The 20,488-nt window shown below is 39.3% G+C and overlaps 1 protein-coding gene across 4 annotated transcripts in view; it reads right to left on the bottom strand.

The window, feature by feature from the left end:
• SPHKAP (SPHK1 interactor, AKAP domain containing) overlaps positions 1-20,488 on the bottom strand; it is a 69,962-nt gene that overhangs the window by 10,262 nt on the left and 39,212 nt on the right. For all 4 annotated transcript variants that reach the window (XM_082055832.1, XM_082055834.1, XM_082055833.1 and 1 more), the window contains 4 exons: positions 11,732-11,791; positions 9,332-9,466; positions 6,100-6,355; positions 2,084-5,819 (listed from right to left, as the gene is read on the bottom strand). In XM_082055832.1, coding sequence (XP_081911958.1) covers positions 2,084-5,819; positions 6,100-6,355; positions 9,332-9,466; positions 11,732-11,791 — 4,187 coding nt within the window. The remainder of the gene's footprint in view (positions 1-2,083; positions 5,820-6,099; positions 6,356-9,331; positions 9,467-11,731; positions 11,792-20,488) is intronic.

Genomic DNA, 20,488 nt, shown 5'->3' with positions numbered 1-20,488 from the left:
GAGGCACCCTATCTTCAGTTAGGGCAAGAGACCACCCCCAAAATTTTATTGCTCCCAAGTGATTAACCTGATTAAGAATATACTGAGACAATATCATAGTGGATATCTCCCTTTGCCACGCTCTCACTCTCCAGACAACTGAGAAGCTGCTGTGTTGATGCTGGATGCTGGAAGGAGAGGCAGCTCCCTGTGCAGGGAGAAACGGACTTGTTTGCCTGAGGGCCACTGCTCTGCCAGGTGCTCAACATCTGTCACATCAGCACCCCTGTCAGCCCAGACCTTCGGGTGCAAAACTCACCATCTGGAGTAATATCGAGGCACCAAGTGGCCAGTTTGCAGGGTAGTGGTGTTTTTCAGATTTTTTAATACAGGCAGGTAAGCACCTAATGCTTGGTCCAAAACATGAGAGATTTTTGTGGGCTTTGTTACTTGGCATTTTGGGTTTTATTTGATTCATTATGCAATTATAGCTCAGACTGGTGATGCTTTGAACTGACAGTTCCCTACTTCTGAACAGTTGGTTGGAATGTTTTCTGTGTATTTGTGACAGTACTGGGTCTGTTGCTCTGCCTACGTAAAAGAAACAGCTACTTTTCCTTCCTGAAGACCTTTCCCCCCTGCCTACGTGGTGCCGTGGTTTTTTTTTTCCTCCTAATTGACTATATGTATGTTTGATACTTTGCCTGGAATCCTGTGTGCCTGTATCTACAGTAGCAATTAATTTCATGCGGGAGGAGTGGACCAAAGCAATTGGTGCCGATGCTTTTAAATCTACATTATATGTATTTTTAGGTTTTTACTAACTTCCCATGGTCACTTCAGGAACTCTGCATCAAAAGCAGAGGAAAAGTTGTTACTAAAGGGCCCACAAACTGCATGAAAATAACTTCATTTTCAGTCAAGTTTCCAAATAGGCAGATTTCTAAACGTATCTTATTAAAAGCAGGTTGTGCTCAAAGGGAGAGGAAGGTTAGTGGGGGAGAGTCAGTATGAAAGAATAGTGACACAGTGATAATTATCTGCCTCATTGCTGCCATACACAGGAAAGTACATGCTTTCCCACTTCAAGTAGAGCTTTCTCAAAGGCAAAAAGGGAGCACTGCCTGGAATAAAATGAGCTACAAAATGGTTTCTAACACTAGCACCTGCACTCTTTCTAACCCTCTGAGATAATGGGGTGCTGCAAAGCTCTGAGTGATTGGCAGTTTAGATACCATTAAAGTAACAGATATGATGAAGAAGTATAGCTAAAAATAGGCAATGCCTTGAGAGAGCCTTGCTCTTAATCTCATAGCATCCACAGTGATCCTCTACGTTTGCACTGCACTCCCCTGCTGGGCTTGTGCTTTGCCTTATACAAAGCAAGTTGCAGATTTGTCAACAGAAGGAGTACAGCTGTAAGGAGAGGGTAGTAAGCTGTGGTATAAACTCAATGAAATTAAATTAAAATGACATTTTATTATTTTCTCTGTCTAAATTCTGCCAGAGAAATATTGAACCAAAGGAGGTGAGAGGTACTTTTAGTTACTATTTTATTTCCTTCACTAAATAATTTTTTATTACTTGTAGCTCCAGACTGGAACACAAAGCTGAACTTCAAACTCTCAGAAGTCTGGTCATGTTTCCAGGTACGCAAAGCGTTAGTTATATGGACAAGCATAGACAAGAACTACAGGTCAAATTCTGCTATCTTGTCTTTTACTCTGACACTGATTTATGTTTATTTATTTAATTGTTTCTAATTGAGATCTCAGCCAGTGCTAAACCAAAGTTCAAACTTTGTCCATCTTTCCTGTCTTGATTATGGAAGACTTAAATATCCGTAAAGGGAAAAATTACTTGTCTGTGCAGTGTTAGATTTGAATCTCAGAATCATAGTATTGTATTCAATGTAAATTTCCCCTAGAAATCAGCACTGTTTATATACGACTGCGTGATTTTATGCCATTAGAAACCTGTAGTCAGAACTTAACTTGTTTATTTCTTTAGAAGTGTTTCTCATCTTCTTTTGTCAAAATAATTTTTACTGGGAAATTAAAACAAACTCCAAAGCAATGAGCTGATTGGCTGTTTTGTCACTTACCTGTTTAGTAGGGAACTGGAGTCCGTGTGCTTTGCATCAAAAGCTTCTGGAGGCTTTTCTTTGCTTTGATGTTCCATTCCAGAAGGGTCACATGAAGTGAAAGACTCTGAGTCTTTATCTGGCTCATCTCGCTGATCAGTTTCTATCTGAATTAAAGGCACTTCCCTGTGCTGACCTGCAGGGAGGCATACAGGGCTCTTCATATGCTCTTTTTTCTCATCCAGATTTACTTCATCCCTTTTGGGTTTTAACTGAATTTGAGTTGCACTTGGGGGATGTTTACTTTCCAAGATGTGTTCTCGGCTTGTGTAATCAAAGGAATCCTGCTGGACAACTATTAAATTTTTACCACTTTCAACAATATTTGCGGCCAGTCTGTTTGCATATTGTTCCACGTGTGGTGGGGAATCACTGTGAAACTGGTCTGCCTCTGCAGCCTCTGCCTCGTCTGCTATGATTTTGTTCTTGCGCATTAGAGATTCAATAGAACTTGCCCATGTCTCGTGAATCAACATATCTGTTATTTGGTCAGCCTTGCATCTTTGGTACAGACAGGAGTCAGACTTGCAAAGACCTGAAGAAGCCCCGGTACTGACTGGCTGTACACTTAAGGAATCTTGGTGATGGTGGGCAAATCCATCTAATGAATTTGCCTTAACTGGGATGTTAACCGTGAGCCTAGAGCCTGATGATCTGCTATCAGGCATTGACGACTGCCTGAAGCAAAAAGGTGATCGTAGAGAGGGTGGTAGCAAACTGCTGCCCCAGTCCTTTGAATTCCGAGGGGAAGATGCATTATCTTTATTTTCCTTTTCTATTTCTCTTAGCATATACCTATAAAACTCTTCCGTTATGCTTTCTGTGCTAGACTGTTTGGATGGGCAACTTGGTCTTACATTAAGATGACCGTTTTTCTTGGCTACCTGTTGTAAGGCAGAAGTTAAGATGTTGTTTGCATTTTTTCCTGCATAGTAATCCAATAATAAATCAAAACCTCTTCCTTCATTTTCCATCTGGTTCACCATAAATCTTGAAAATTCATCTGTAATGCTTTCACAACTAGACTGCTTTGAGACAGAACTTGTCTGGCTCACAGACTGACCAAAGGTGTTCATTAGGCTTAGGGTATTGAAAGGGGCTTTGGAATCTGAGTCCTCCTCTGGTATGCTCTCACAGCTTGAGGCCTTGGCTCGGCTCCATCTGTCACAGTGCAGCCTGTTCCTGGGGTGGTTTGGACCTTGCCAGATGCTGTCGGCCATGGAGAGTTCAGTGAGGTTCATGATCTTGGCAGCCACTTCATTTGCAAAGATATTGACTGAATCTGGTGTGTCCTCAAGGTTTATAGATTCATCTACTACCCGATTCATCAATCTTTCCTTTAGCTCAGGATGCTCATCTGTTTTCCTTTTGATCTCACTAAGTCTAGGTGCCCTGTGCTTCCGAACAACTGAACCATTAGCATGGGTTTCCTTTTTTCTTTTCATGGTTCTGCATGATAAACTCTGGGTCACCAGGTATTCGTTGCCTCTCTTCCATGCACAGAACCATGGTTGCTTTCCATTTGAATTTTCAAGACAAATGGCGGCTATTTCTGTTGCCATAGAGACAACTGTTTCTGCCAATTCTTCTGCAAAATCTGTTATACAATATTTGTCCCTTGAATGTTTCACCTGTAGCACAGGCTGAGAAGGAACCAACACATTATTTCCTAATAAAGACAAGCTAACCTGAACATCATTATTTAATACAGCATCACACTTTAGCTTGGCCTGGTTTTCTGTGTTCATGGTGGCACTGGAAGACAGCTGTTCTTGAACGCCATGCCTGCATTCATCATTTGCAAAGGTATTTTCTCTGTCAGAAAATGATCTGTAGTCTTTCTTCTTATGATGATTGTTACCTTGATTTGGAGATTTGCAACAGTCTCGTGCAGTTCTTTTCAGATATCTTTTCTTGGGAGATGTCTTTGCATTATGCCCTGTAGCTCTACTTGTGGGTTCTGAACTCAGTGTGGCACTTTCCTTGGTGTTTACATCATTCATATTACTTTTCCTAGTGTTTGTGGCATTTCTAGGATCTTTGCTAGCACTAGTGCTGTAAGAGGTACCAAATGACTTAACAGCAGAGTGATCAAGGGGGCCATGTGAAGTTTCATGTGCTGTTGCCTGTGATGACCATCCTTCTGCTCTTGTTACTTTCTCTGCTTTTGTACCCTCAGAAAAGAGAGGAGAACACTCTTCAACTTGTCTAATGTCATTCATTTTCTTGCAAGTGAAATATATTATATTAAAAAGCAACTCATTTGCAGTGTCCATGAAAATGTCTTGTGTACTTGAACCGTTTTCTGAACAGGGGTGTAACTGTCTCTTCTTCCTAACCGCTTCAATAGAATGTCGTAGAATAATATTGGATAAGTTTTGTGCAAGCTCATCCCTGATTACTTCATCATTGTTTGGAATCCGTGGTCTTGCTGCAGTTTCAATAATTTTTCCATTTATGGATTCCATAAAATGCCCTACATTTTTATATGTGTTGGGTTTTGTCAAAATTGTTGATGTCTCTTTGAGAAGTGCCTCTGCAATGCTATCATTTAGCTTCTCCATGCTGCTTCCTATGGCTATGCTGCAATGAAGAGTAACGGCTGCAGAAGTCTGGGCAGCAGACAGGAGTCCACTCGAAGTTGCAGGGTACTTCTCTTCCTTTGTTTCCCCCAGACCACAGACGGCTACAGCACTTGCTACTTGAGTCATGCCACACAGTGCAGATGGAAATGAATATTCTGTGCCAGCACAGTCATCAACTATCTGTGAAGGTGCTGTGTGTAGCTCTTCATTTCCAACCGCTTCACTTTTAGAGTCTGTGGCTTCTTGATCCCATCTGAATTTTTCTGCAGCCTGGGGACTGGAAATGGTTCCGATAACAGTGGCTGCACAAGCCAAAGCCACTTCCAGTGCACTCTGGCCATGTCCGTTTGAATGTTCCTCCTCAAAGTAATCTGAAACTTCAGCAGAACTTTCTGATTCAGTCCAGTGGCACAGGTTGGGGAAGGCAGACCCTGGCCAGTCAGATACATTCTCAGAACTGTCTGGGCTTTGCACTATGACAATCTTGGGGAGTTCATTCCAAGATCGGGAGCCAGATACATCATCTGACTTACAGGAGCTTCCTACGGAGATGCTGACTGCTGCCTCCTCACTAAAAGTGGGTTGAGACTGTGACAGTCTAATGAACGCATCTTGAAGAACAGATTCTGCTAAATTTGTGGCATACTGACCTGTAGTTGCCCGCTCATTTTGCAAGGGAGGATCAGTTTTCCCAATACCTGCGCAATTTTCTCCATTGGTCTTACTGTTGTGTATCGCTGTTGGGTCATGCAGAGGCTCCAGCTCCTCTTTAGCCATTTTGGTTAAAGATACATCTTCTAACATGCACACTAAGTGGGAATTTTCAACCTCACTAGTCAAATTAGTAGTGCTAAAGGATGAAGTAGCTCTTCCAGCTAATGCCTTCTGCCACAGTATTTCCTGGTCTGACTTATCTTCAGGTTGTAAGATGTGCTCTTCAGCCACAACATTCACCACTTCAGAGACTCCAGTAGCTGAATTATCTTTGTTAATGCAGTTCCCTTCAAGAATGGATGGCAACCTGGCTTTTCTGTAGTGGAGATTTTCAAATCCCTTTCCTTTATTTTTTTTGACATCTGAAGATGCTTCTGAAACACTTAATTTTTCATGACCTATTAAAATAAAAATAAGAAATTAGTTTTTGAAGACTATTCCATAACTTTAGAAACAGTTACACAACTGTGTAACACACTACAGCTCTGTAAAATAACTGCACAATCATATATCCTTGTCTTTGAATAACAATTTAAAAATATGAGTGGCTGTTCATTTTCTAAACTACAAATAAATATATGTATGAATTAACATCAAGAGCGCTTTCTGCGAGCATTGCCATGGCTGTTTCACAATACTAACAATAGCATTAATTATGATCAGTCCTGTCACTTTTACCAGTTTTATATTCATCAGCTTCGTTGTCATCCTCGAGGTGCTCCGATGCTGTGAGGAAATCTTCCTCTATTGAGGACACTGAGCAGTTTGTGTCATCCTCGGGCTTTAAGACATGAGCTTCAATCTGCAGCTGTCTCTCCTGAACAAGCTCAAGTCCAATCAGAAACTTGTTTATTTCAAAAATGATGCAGCTTGTGCTGTTTTTCCTGTCCCCCCTCGCACACTGAACCAGGCAGACATCTGCCAGCCAAGGACACTAGAGGGGAAAAGAATCTCAAACAGTTATTTAATTAAAAAAATGAAACCTATTTTAAGCTTTCCTTTCTATAAATATCTCAGGAACGTTCTAGTGCAAAGATGCAATACAATTTGTCATTTAGATATTTGTAACACAGTATGCAGTTACATATATACCAAAATAAGACTGCTTGGACTGACAGCTTTTGTTATACAAGCATTTTAGTAGAGAACCCAGCTGTATCACAGGATCATCTTTATTTTGTTGAAATTACCAAGCTGTTTGTTTTCAATCAGCTTCTTCTAATGACAGAGATGTACTTCCTTTTAGGCACGTTGGAGTGAGCCATCAGACATGCTGTTATGGATAGTCTCATGCCACCCAGTATTACCTGTCTCTTGAGGGAATTGTTTGTGGGCATGAATTCCTTTTCAGGATAGTGTCTTTGTGTCTTTTGCAACGCTAGTTTGAAGGCAGCCCTATAAATACTGCCTGGTGAGATTGTTAAGAGCAGGTCACTTTCACACATTCATACAGAATGTTTTAAAATAGTAGTTTATTTTGTTTCTTTGGTCTTCTTCCTCTCATTCCTTGTGTGCTGAAAGCCCCGTTATTTCAGACCAGTACAACCTCCCACTGGAAATGGGGCTCCACTGCATGCTGTATTGAGCCTTCCTGTAAAACTGTGTCACCCAGAGAAGCTGTACAATTAAGTAGAAGGCTGGTCATAAACTGAAAGGAACTCTTGTAATACTCATTTTATTGATATTAAAACTGTTGGATATTTATAGAACCACAGATCTAAGTTGATAACTCTGCATGGGACTACATTTGTGGTGTGGATGTACTCTGAAGTAAAGCCAAGCTTTTGCAGCTTGTGATCTTATGCTTTAATTCCAGGGCCCCAGCTTGAGTGAAACCAATTTTGGATTGAGGCAATAGACTTTAGGCTGTGCAAAAGATGCCCCAAACCCCCTCTGCATTTGCACAGTATCTAGCATAACACAACCCTGTCCTAGAGCTTTTGTCTTTGAGTATGAATGCAAATATCTAGTAATACAGGGAGTGGGATGAGTATTTTGTTGGGATAGCATGTTTTATTAGCCTGCTCTTCCTGTCTGTCTAACAAATGTGTCTGAACAGAAAACCAGATAAATTGATGTGTTAAAAGGCAGGCAGAAAAGACAGATTTTTTTTTCATTTTTTTTGAACTGGTTGCTAAGTAATTGTTGCTGAATCAGACTTGACCATACACTGCATTGTGAAAAATGTTATTAGAAACAGATGCAGCCTTAGATCAAACATTTTCCTGCTCTTTCTTCAGTCCACAATTTGCAGGGTTGTGCTTGTGAAAAGAGCTGAGGGGGAGCTGAATAAAAATCCTGTATGAAAACTATATGTTTCTCTTTACAAACGAAATTATCTGGAAAGCCAAACAAATGTAAGGACAAACATAACATGTCTGGCCAATACATCGCACCTACTGTCAATGCAAAGCTTTACCCATCTTAGAAGACAGAAATTTAGGTTAGTTCTCATGTGTCTCTTGCCTGCACTCTCTCTGAGAGGGCTGCTGGTCTCAATGGTACAGTCTTGTGGAGATGGGGATGACTTTGGGTACTCAAGTCGTCTTGTCTGGGCCTCAAAACACCCCTGTGTGTATTGCAGCTGGTTTTGCACCCCCAGAAGTGGGTTTTGGAGCTCCAATGCTCCCACCACAGGCTTGTACTCTTATTTTTTTAAATCTAAGTTCAGTCCCAAGTTGCAAGAAAGCTCAATAACCAGGCAATTACTCTCTTTAAAGATGAGCTTATTGGTATAACATGATGATCTTTGCAATACAGCTGTTTCATGGCCTGCTTCAAGAAGATTTTCGTACACAACTTGATTTCAGTGAAAAAAAGTTTTCTGCCTTTTTTTTTTGTTTTCCTGCAGCAAATAAAACATGAACAGGCATCTCCAGTTTTAAGTTTGATGAGACAGTTTTGTACTCCAGAATAATTCTGCAGCTTTAATGAAACTGTCCTCAATTCATGCTTGGCCAAATGAGATCAGAATCAGGCTGAGAAATACTGAAGTATTTTTCATTCTCTTTCTGTCCACATATATGAACAGGAATAAAGAATGATAAAAATGGAGAGGAAAAAAATGTTTTTTGCTACAATAAGGACTTAAGCTTCTGGAACTTGTGTATTAAAATGTCTTTAAGCAAATATTATTGTTTGCTTCCTTTCTCTGTGTGGTGCCAGTAAGATGAATTCTTGGCCTCCAGATCACAGATAGGGAACATTTCATTGGCAATAATGGGAATGAAGGAGTTAGCATGAGAACTTTGCCTTTAGCTCCTTTAAATGTTAAGTTTTAATTAATGCATTAATTACTTTTTAAGCTGACAGAAGCTAAATGAGGTATCAGCTCTGATATTGTTAATATAGCTTGATATTTTCCATTGTCACATTCAGGCTTACAGTAGCCCCTAGGATCTTCAAGTCATACCATCAGTTCTTTTCCAAGGTGCACGCGTGGGAGAAGACGGGTTGGGATCAAAAGTGGGAAGTAGCAAGACTTCACTTGAGAGTCTGCAGGAGCTGTGCCCCAAAAGTGTTACATTTTTCCCTTTCCCCCGCTGTGCTGCCCTTCTGACTCTGCTATTCTTGAAATCTGGGCTTATGAATCATTTCTGCCACCAATGCTTGTCTTCCCTGAAGGATCAGCTGCTAATGTGGCTTAAAGTATTATCAGCTGCAAAACAGACATCCACAGGATCTAGAGGGAATAGCAGGATTGCTCTCCTGTCCTCCTTGTCCCTGCCCTCCTCACCACACAAGCTTAACAGACTTTTGTTAGACCTTTTTTTGTGTGTGTGTGTGTATTTGCAGACTCCCACTCATCTCTTAAACTGGTGCAAGGCCTTTGCTTTCAGCTTCCTTTTTTTCCATTTTCCAAATTCCTTGATAAGTGTGATGTGATCTTAAATATGAGTTTGATTCCTACCTGGGGAACTTCATAATCAGCCTGAAGGTTTCCTGATGCTAATCCGCTCAGGAGGACTATTTCATTTTCCTTTGGTGGCTGCACGTTCATCGAACTGATGAGTTTGGGGAGATTTGGAGAGACGCTGATCAACCTCTGCAGTATGAAAGACAGATTTTGCTCTCAGGTAATGAAGTCTGAGTTGCTCCATTATGTTCATAAATATAAAAATTAAATACCACTTATAGGCATCACTTTAGAACACTAAAAATAGAACTGGCAGGACTAAAATGCACATTCTTTCTTTTGAGCCACTAGGCAAGACAATGGCAACAGTATAAACTTCTGCAAAACTGTCCAGTGGGACAGTCTGTCATCTCTTACACTGTAATGTACTCAACAGCTTGATTGTGTTCATGCACCTAAATGCTGGGCTTTCCTGTTAGGAGTGAGTTCCTAAGAGACTGGGAACACTCTGTTATTGTCTGAAACAGAAAAGATTCATTAAATATGGTAATGAGAACAGCTCAAATCTTCCCATTTTCCTCTAGGCACATGACAAGCAAGAAGCAAAAGGGAAATTGGCTTGAAATTGCTGATCAAATTGATGTAATACTAGACCTGGAATAACGGAAGTATTTAATACATAGATGAAATATGCATTTCTTTGCTCTTCCGCTGAACACCTTCATGACTTTTCATTTGTAATGGTGCAACCATTTTCTACCTGTTGTATATTTGTGGTGATAGTCATAATGCCAGTGATGCTATGTAACATAGGAGATCTGTATTGTGATACTGCTAGGAGTCCCCAGTGATGTGCAGGAGGCATCTGTGCTCCTTTATGTGCAAAGGCCAGACCAAAAGAACAATACTTACCCTAAAGAGTGCTTACAACTCTCTTCTGCCAAGGATCTCAGTGTGCTTGCTTTATGAACAGGGAATCACAGATGACCCCTTACAACAAAGGTAAATATCACCTCCATTTTATGCACAGACACAGCCCATGAAATGGCAAAGCCATCAAAGGAATGCAGATCTTGGGCACCCAGCCATATGCTTTAGTTACTATGCAATTCAATGACACTTCATTGTTTCCTTTTAATTTTCAAAATAATAAGTTTGCAGTACTGTTATTTTTCCTCAGCATGAATTAGATATAATAAAACTTTTTGGCTTAGCAAATCTAATTCAACTTTGAGGAATAATTCACTTTTCAGTAGACTTAGCCTCTTCAGATGAGGCTAAGTATTTATATTTGACATAACTAAATTCAGTGCTTCAATTCAGTTTAGTTTGACATTTCAGTATAGAACAAAAATGTTCTCATATTTTTCTTTTTTCAAATTATAACCTTTCTGTTATCACACACATTTATCTATGTATCTCTATTTTTCTACTGCTTAAATTAACACATTTTATCAGATTTCATAGTTAGGAATTCATGGCATTTTGTATATCTTTTACTTCCATTCCTTTTTGTTCAGAATAAAAAAGGAAAAGTCTGGAAGGATGATCATTTTACACCAAAATTTAACCCATTCCAAGGCTCAAAGGGTGATACAAAAATCCTTACAGTATGTTTTAGTAAATAGTTATACAATTCATATGAACAGGACTATGTTAACATCTTTAAAATTCTTCTGTGAAATGCTTTCACCACATCAGTGTATTGAATAAAAATCCACCCCATGCAATGGTTATTTACGCAAACTGCATATTATACACAAAAATTGTGATGAGTGAGTTTCCTCTTAGAGAAGGATACACAGTACTTGTGCTAGTGGTGAATTTTTATTACCTATGCTGAAAATTAAAAGTATCATCTCCCAGTCACGGCTAATAAATTTATTGACTCTGTTCCAGAAACTACCTTCCTAAAATGTGGCCAAATGTTGCAGTCTCTTCGTTTGCAGGAACCATATTTCTGTGTCATTTTCTGAATGAACCACTAGCAGGAGGCAGCAAGGTCCCAGCATAGGTTGTCCTCCCATGAGCTCAAAGTGGTTTCAGCAACCTAACTGTAGTGGTTTACTGAGGAACTCCCTGAATATTGTCAGGAGATTCTACCTTTGTTCACTTACTACGTATTGCTGTCATACTGTTGTGTTGATCGTAGGCACCTGGTAAGGATGATGAAAATGAGCTGGTAAAGGAAGATGTAAACTCAAAACTGACACTAGGCTATATCTTGTGACTTCCTCAGATATTAGGGTTTTTTGAGTGGTATGTATTTTAAACAGCATGTCATGATGTGGTGTTTGTCTAGGTATTTGTAAAATAGCCAAGCTTTTCTTATTTTCTTAAAAACGCAGGGCTGGCTTTATTTTGTCCATAGGATTTTGATCTGGGTTTATATTGGAGAGTCCTGTTACACCTGACTAGACCCACTGTGCATGTTATTAAGACCTAAACCGTTACCTGTTTCACTTGCTCATCGCTGCAATCATCTCTGTTTGCATCTAAATTCACAAAACAAACCTGTAATAAGAGAAAAAAAAAAAAAAAAAAGAAACAGCAGTTTATAAAGTCATATTGGAATGGCAGCAACCCTTTTAAAGTAAATATATGTTTCTTTTCTAGCCTTGTAGTTGAATATGTGAAGACTTCTCCTACTACAAGAAAGGTTGGAAGGTTAGCAAAGAGAATAGCAGACTAGATATTAGGAAAGGAGGAAAAAAAGGAACAAAAGTAAGAGTCATGACTTTATCTGCTTTGACAATTAGCTTGTGTGAAGAACAGGCAAATGTTGCCAATAAACTGTAATACATAGGATACTATAAAATACAGACGAAATGTAAAAAATGCATTTGATTGTGTACCAGATAAACTCTTCATGTCTTGCTTTTCCAATGACGACTTCTTTTTAGACACTTGTTGCTAAATGTTTCATAAGTGCAAGTACTGATATATGTACTGATAAATTGTGAGATGCTTTTAGAGTTTTATCCACATCACATAAATACTGTAGTTTTTTTCTAACTTCCTGGAGTTCCTAAGTAGAAGTTTTAGACCTTATAGAAATATTTTTTTTTAACCTTGGTTCATGAGCCCATATGCAAGCAGAAGTTTTTAGCAGTGCTAACTGGGCACTACGATAGGTGGCAGAACAGCTCACTTTTTAGTAAGTCTGTATGTGACTCATTGGGAAGTATTGCTGTCAATGACAAGGTCTTTTGCCCTTTCTTTGATCATTATGGGTTTCAGCAACGCTTTAATGGTAGTGTCCAGAAACTTCAGAGCTAAAGACCATTTCATTTCTGAAGATATTTATTTTTTAACATGACTGGAAGGCCATTTTCTATTTTTCACAAGTAAGAAAATCCCTCCTCCAGCTTTATTTCTGAGTTAGAAGCAGAGACTCCGAAGCCAGGCTGAATGTCCTACTTCTGAGCGCTCTGGATATCACTTTAGAAGTTTGTAAGAGGTTGGTGTTGTCTTGATTTAAACGAAAACATGGCACAGATTCAGGGCTGGGCTGAAGCCAACACCTGATTCCAAACAAACTGCAGATCTAGAATTTACCTTCTAAGAGATGAGTGATTTTTTTTTTTTTTTTATTTTTTTGGCAAACAGTAAATGTTTATTTCCCTAATTCTATGTAAATTTCCCCTAGAAAAATAAAATGTTCTAAATGATCCCCTTCACCAACATTCTTCTGTTAAGCATCTGAGTTCCTGTTGTGTGCCTGCTTTTACCCCAAGACAGCACTGATTTCAGTTTATATATGCACATACCATATGTACAGATTATGGCCATCTGCAGTAAAAGCCAGCACAGCAGATGGAAAGATCCAGCCAGACCTCCCATTGTAAACCAAAAAAACCCTACTGAAAAAGAAAGCTTTCTGCCTTTTAAAATAGTTTAACGGCCTGTTTATATGAACTTGAAAACCTATTTTTCAATATTTTTACAATTTTAGGAAAAACATTTATCTGCCTGACAATGCAAACAATCAGGCTATGCTACTGTCATCTGCATTTTGTGGCTGGCTAACTTTTAAGAAATGGTTATAAAAACTTCTAAGCTACACAGTATTAAAAATACCCTCTAGCAAGACAATGTGGTAGTTATGTAATGCCCTAAACACGTTACAATTAATTACACAGATAAAAATTTGTCTTGCTTTCCACTGGGATTTTACATGTAGGCTTTTTACATATCAGCAATAGGTAGTTGTTACAAAGCATTAGAAAAATCAGGCTCTTGATTTGCACATGTACTTGCCCAGTGCCCGCAGTGACACGTGGTTTTGATTTCGCAGGTGCACAGGGTGCGTTTGCTCAGGCCAGCATTAATTTGGTAACCAGGGCAGGGGTGCTGGAAGGCCTGGGTCTGGTTTCTGGTCCTCTAAAGCATGTTCACAACCTGTAGGGCTGTTACTTAAGAGCTTTGTTTCCAAGCCCCCATGCCAGAGTGGTAAGGACTGTTTTTGTGCTGGGTCCAGTGTGACAGCTTTGTGTAGGAGCTCGGCACACACCTTCCAGCCAAGCGCTCCACTCTCTGGTAAACCCTGTTTTGTCCTTTACTACTGACTGGTTAGTACAATAGTACATGTCTCTGCTGTGTTGCATGCTGGCATTCCTACTGCTGACACTGACTACCATCCTAAAGGTACGTATGCCCCTTCTGAGCAGCCAGAAATTCGCCATCTCTGTTTCATGCGGTGTGGATGGCATATAATACACTAATGCCTCAGTAGAAGAAATAACAGGATAAGCAGGAATATCTGTTATTTAAAGTGATATTCTCTTCCTTTCATCTGGGTTTTCTTTTTTATTTTCAGAACACAACTTGTATTATAAAACCAATGGCAGTTCTGAATCCAGTTTCCAAAGACACTTGTCAGATTCTATTTGACATTGACTTATTATGCTGCCAGTGCAGCCTCCTAGTGTTTTCCTGTTCTGTGGACTTTGTGGTTTCAATTATAGGCAATTTTTAGAATAAAATAGTTCTGCGCTGGTAAAAGACACTGAAGAATCCATTTACTTTTTCTGTTTTGCTGTTTGCTCTGAGATCAGCCCTGCTTTGAGCAGGAGGTGGGACTACATAGCTACTGGAATCATAAAGTAACTCTACAGCTCCCTCCTGGCAGGCTCTGCACTAGTGCTGCCTTCTAGGAAGTTCACTGTGAGGATAGCTTTCCTGGAGATACTTCACTAGAGGTGCTCAAAGAGAAAAAGATCCATCTGAAAAATCGCTCACTGTTTTCTGCTTATGTAATATAAAATTTAAGCTCCCTCTAGTTTGCATTGCTTGATGAACTTCTAGTAATTATATCAGAGACATCTCCATCAAAACAAGACAAAATAAGACTACAGAATAATTCATAAACTGTAGGAGGGAAATAGATTATGAAGAAAGAGCCAGGGTCAGGTCAGCATTTGTTAACCTCAATTTGATTCTGAATTTTTCCTTTGGATCAGATGCGGCTTATTGTATTTTAACTTGGTTTAACTAGAATCTAGCTTTGTGCTAATCATAATATCTTTAAATATCAGTTCTTTCCCATGCACTTCTCCTTTACACCTCACATGCTTGTCTTCCCACAAACATCTTTTCACTTCCAAAATGTGCCTTCTCTCCATTCATATAGGGCTACTCTCTGGAAACCATGCAGAAATGTCAAGATATTGCCTTTCTTTCTGGCCTAGGAAATATTCATTTTGGCAGGGAGAAAATAAGAAATAAAAGGTGCTACATAACACAAAATGAAAAGAAGAAGAAAAAAAAGCCACCATCCAAATTCTGGCTTTACACAACTTCCCTGTTAGATGCTAATACCTACTTTTAGTTCAGTAGTGTTTCCAGTGTAGAAATTCTGTTTGCTCAAGTGAGAACAATATTTTGGTGAATGTGTACCTCTGCACTCAAATCTAGAGTCTCAATACTGGCAGAAAGCAGTATGCCGCTTATCCAGAAACAATTTAGTACACAATCACATTGTAAATAGCAACCCTTTAACTATGCAGATTCTTGTACATGAATAACACCACTTGGGGGTTGACCCCAGAGCCTCCTTTTCATAAAATTCTCCAAGCATTTCTGCTAGGACAGTAGCAGGCAGATTATCAGCACTAACTTGCCGAGCTTTGATCTTGAAGAAGGCTTTGCTTTCTAGGATCACATAAAAAGCAAATAAAGAAACATGCTTTTTATTGTTTTCCCTATTTTGCCTGATAATTTTCTGTGACTGGTAAGAGGATATATAGTATGAATTCTCTAGATCAACAATTTCAAGTGCTGAAATCTACTCTTGAGTTGGTGTAGAAGCTATGCAGACACTTCAGCATCTACTGCCTGCAAATTAAGACTATTGCTTCCTAAAATAACCACATGTAAAATAATTTGTTTATGAAGCACTTAAGGATATAATGTGCTATACATACAATATATTTTACTCATTGACAGATGGCCTCAGGGAATTGCTAAAAGTGTAATGCTGTTCTCTCACTGTGGAAGAGTAAAGCAATTTCACTCCTTTCCAGAGTACCAATGCTGGCAAACAGCTAAATGACAAGCAAAGAAATATATTATTCTCTATATTTTACTTATTGCTTTCATTACAGCTTGTTTTAACCAAGGTTGGTATTACTGGCATTTTAATATTCCCAAGATTAAAAAGCACGTTGATGGCAAGAAAGAAACACTGTCTCAGAGGTATAATAGTAACAACAGTAATTCAAAAAAGCCCTGTGTGTTTTTCCTAAGTGTCTGGTCTAGGGCGACATCTATTTAAAATATGTATTATTTTGTCCAGATAAGAGGTTGCAAAACTACTTTTTTCTGTTTTAGGAAGTGCCTCTTTCTATTGTCTGTATCAATGTGTGACAGTAAGCTAAGGCTCTTTCTCTGTCTTGTGAAAAACCTTATAGCTTTCGGTGAGATTAAACCAAGCCATAGCTTGTGTATTTTTATTTTTTTTTTTTAAATAAGAAGAAAATCTATTTGTTTTCCAATCCTCATCTATGTAAAAAAAGTAACCCAGCAGAGATGTGTGAAGGCTGGGCTCATTCTGCCACAATACAGCCGCTTCTTGCCCAGTGCTGTAATGGCCACGAGCTGCTAGCAGCTTTGGAGAGGAGAAACAGCTTGAAGAAGCCTGGTCCCTTTTGTCCCATGAAGCATGAGTTCTTCCAGCTGCTGCTTAGGGAAGAGATTGAACTGAAAATCCATGATATTCCTCCCTCTGACTGGGGTAACAGCTGTCCCTTGCACCTGACTGATATAGTTAGTCTGGTAAGTGAAGTGAGAACCATAGTCTTGTGGTCTGCGCTGTAAAGGACCGTGATCAACACTTGTTTAAAGTGCTGCAACGGGGTTTCCTCCCCCATCCTCCCCAAATTAAAACACATATACATTATATACCATCCTCCCAAATAAATTTCAATATCTAATTTAAAAGGAATTTAAACTGAAGAGACAATACTTAAAAATTAAAATGGTACACAGATAGCTTGTGCAACCTTAATTCTACCTCGAACGCACAGGTTTATGCAATGCATTTCTGCCTGATTCAGTGAACGGGAAGACTGCAAAAAGGTGCAGAATTATGAAGAAACAGAGTAGTGTGTATCTGCCTTTTTCTAACGTTTGAGGTTATGACTTTATAATCTAAAGGACACTCTTAAACATGGTTTGTTTCTAATGTCAGTTGACAGATTATGATCACACAGTTAAAGATGGTATCAAAATGCCAAAATGGTGGCAGGACAACCTTCAGGTGGCACAAACCAGTTCATCCCTGTCAGTCTACTCTGACCTGGGTGTCACTAGCAGGGTGGGTTTGGTGCCATATACCTCAGCATAGGCTAAACTTCTATGTATGTATTTGGATTTCCAGGGGAATTGTGCAGAACGCACCATGCTCTGTGCTGTCCTGTTTGGTATGTCAGTATGTAAATGCTGCCTGGAAACTGAGCCTATAGGGTCTTTACGTCCCAGGTATGTGTTGCTCTGCTTTCTCCATCCTCTCCTGTCTTCTCTCACGATACCAAGACTACTTAGACATGCAAAGTGCCGATTCAGACAGCCCAGGAGAGATTAGAGGAAATAACTGGTTTGGGACTGCACTGCAACCTGCTTATAAAACTCATGTTTAATTCCCTACAAACAGAAGTGAAAAAGATAATTAGTCCCAGGAGAGATCACAGGAGAAAATAATTCTGAGCAGGCAGATCCTGGGTGCAAAGAAAAACATAGTTTAAATGCCTAGGCCTGAGGAGGTGTGGGATACAACTGTGTAGCCTAGGAAGCTGAGCGACTGCTGAGCCCAGGACTGGCAGTAGTTTTGTATATAAAACCAGCCGAAGTGCTGATGAGAACGCAGTCCTCAAGGGCAAAGAACTGAAGCAGTGGCTGTATCTGCACAGCAGGAAAGGCAAATTCAAACTGTCCTGTTCTTTGCTCTTCAAGTTTTTGCTGATGACACTCAGTAGTTGTTTTGTTCATTTTACCTGTTAGCATCTGTTGCTGACAGGAGTCCAGTAGTGGGAGCACAAAGGTAGCTGTACGTCAGGGCAGCCGGCTGTGTCCTCTCTGTCCTGCTTGAGGTGATGCAGGTGTGAAACTCTCACAATGTAACTTTTAAATTACTATGTATCTGACTGCACTTATTTGCATCTTCTGCCCAATGTGAGTAACATGCATCTTACATTAATGCAGTGATGATCTGATTATTTAGCAATATCCTTTGAGTAATTAAAGGTTTGGCATTTATTTCCACACTGTTTCCTCCCTATATTTTGGGCAGGTGTTGTTTGTTCTCAGGATGTGTATTGTTTATGCGCCATTATGCTACTGAACCCTTTATCGCATTTTTAAATGTAGAACTGTGAAGGAACAGTTTGTGAAGAGGCTTGTGAAATTTTAGAGCAACTATAATTTCTATGACAGTTGTTTTTAAGGGTTTAATGGAGTGTCTGACCTCATTAATTTCTGCTCTCAGCAGTAACTCTGTGATGGGATGGCAGTTTTGGAATTCTGAGTCCTATTCTCATCCTAATTTCATCTGTGCAAAAGCAGCAAAACAATACAGTTGTTCTAAACTTTTATTAGAGCAAAGTCAGAGTCTCCTGGCTCTAGAAAGATAGTTTAGATCACCATAATTTCCACACAGCACAATAACTATATATAGCTGCTCCAAGGCATCACTCACTGGGATGGGAAGTGGCTGTTTCATAGAACGTACAGCTGCATGTCCTGCTCCCTGAGGAGCTGAAGTCAGCAAAAGCCCAAGGAGAAATTATTGGTTTACTCCATATGTCCGAGACAGAGCAAGCTGTAACCCACAGGAAACATCAAAGGAATGGCAACATGACATATTTTGTTCAGAGATTTTCTGTGAGCTCTGCCTCTTTGAAAATGACCAGCAACATTCACATATTTTTGGTATAAAATGGCTTTTCCAGCAGATTCTAGCAGTGCAGCTGTCTGTTTTTTTTCTGTACGTCTGACAAGATCTTTTTTTTTGATGGTTATCAAAATGCTGATCTGCAAAGCTCCCAAAAAGAACCTTGCATTTATTTTCACTTGAATTATTGATGCTACTGTAAAGGCTAAACAAAAACTCTGGACTTCTTGTGATATATCATGTCTATAAGGACTCCTAATTACAGACCTCTCTATTTTTTAAACTTGCAGCTTCTTGAGTCTTGTAATCCCAAAAGAGTTTTGAGTACCATTTATTTATTTTTTTTAAGAAAGACAAACAAAACAGCTGTAAAGTGATGATTTCTAAAAAAATATTCTAGAATGCCACATGGAATTACCCTTTAGCTAATAATTGAACTACCTCAGAATTTTTGAGATTGTAATAATTTTTTTTAGCATCTAGGAGGTTTGGTAGGACTTGCATGAAAGGAGGCTGTTTGTGTGAATTTTTTGGGAAGCTTGTGGCTTTGGTAATTTCACCATAATTATTTACTAAAAGAAAAATTTCCTGACACCTGAGGCCAATATGTCTGCTCATCTCTGTAAAATTTCTACAATAATTCTGATTCATGTGCTGAAAAGCTGCTATCAGGTTTTCACTGTGACTCAGGCTTTGAAGAATAGAAGTCCCTCTATATTGCAGCTTCAGAAATTTAAGGTCTTGGGCAAATTCATTGCATTTGATGGAAATCTTGTTATCAACAGCTCAGTAACTACCCCAGTGAATATGCACATGTTAGGTGTAAAACTCACTTCGCAGAAATGACTCGGCATCCATCACGGCTGAAAGCAATATCCAGCCTAATATTTCTACCTGTTGCTTGTCTCTCATTAGTATTAAAATGTTTATGTCTCTCTGTCACCATTTTAATATACAGACTGGGATAAAAAGTAGTTCTCACTGCAGAATGAATGTTTGTGTGAGACTACAAAATTAATGGACATTTCTGTAAAATCTTATGCACCTGCATTAGTCTTCTAAATTACTTTTTTGCCAGGCCCTATGCTTATTTTATTTTCTTTCTGTACCTATTTAAATGTCAAGTAGAATCTCAGAGGACTAGATAATATAACCGTGTCAGTTAACAAAGCTGAGAAATCTGATTTGAAGGCCAGTCTAAATAAAGCAATGATAAATATAAACCAATAACTCATAATTGATACCATCATTTAGCTGTGTTCAGGTTAATCTTGCCTTTTTTCATTTCCTATATTTGAAGATTGTTGGTATGGAAAAAATACGGTTCCATCAGACCATTGCAGTGGATGTTATTTTCAAGGAAGTTGGTTTTTTTTCTGAGGAAAATAATAACTATGAACCTGAGACCAGTTGGTGGGTTGCACAGAAGCCAATCCTGCTCCTTCCTCTTTTCCTATATCCTTCGATCTCCTACTCAGCAGGGCAGGTCAATACCTGCTGCCCAAATATCAGCACAGCCTGGAACAATGTGTCAGTGACATGGCTGCTCCAGGAAAACAAAGATAAAACTTTATAAAACAGTACTTCCATGCTCTCAGACACATAGCGTGAACTGGGGGCTGTCCTGTGCAGGGACAGGAGTTGGACTCAATGATCCTTGTGAGTCTCTTCCAACTCAGGACATTCTATGATTTCAGTCACTTATAGGGAAAAGATTTCACAGAAATTATTGAAACTTTCAGTTGTCAAAATGCCATGGAGTTTTAACTGTTGTGGTTAACCATAGGCCAGACTCTGCTAAATAACCGCACTGAAGAACAAAA

The sequence above is a fragment of the Streptopelia decaocto genome (genome assembly GCF_964273445.1).
Source record: "Streptopelia decaocto genome assembly, chromosome: 6".
Lineage (NCBI taxonomy): Eukaryota > Metazoa > Chordata > Aves > Columbiformes > Columbidae > Streptopelia > Streptopelia decaocto.
Note: the sequence above shows the minus strand (reverse complement) of the source record. Positions and strands in the feature narration are given on the sequence as shown.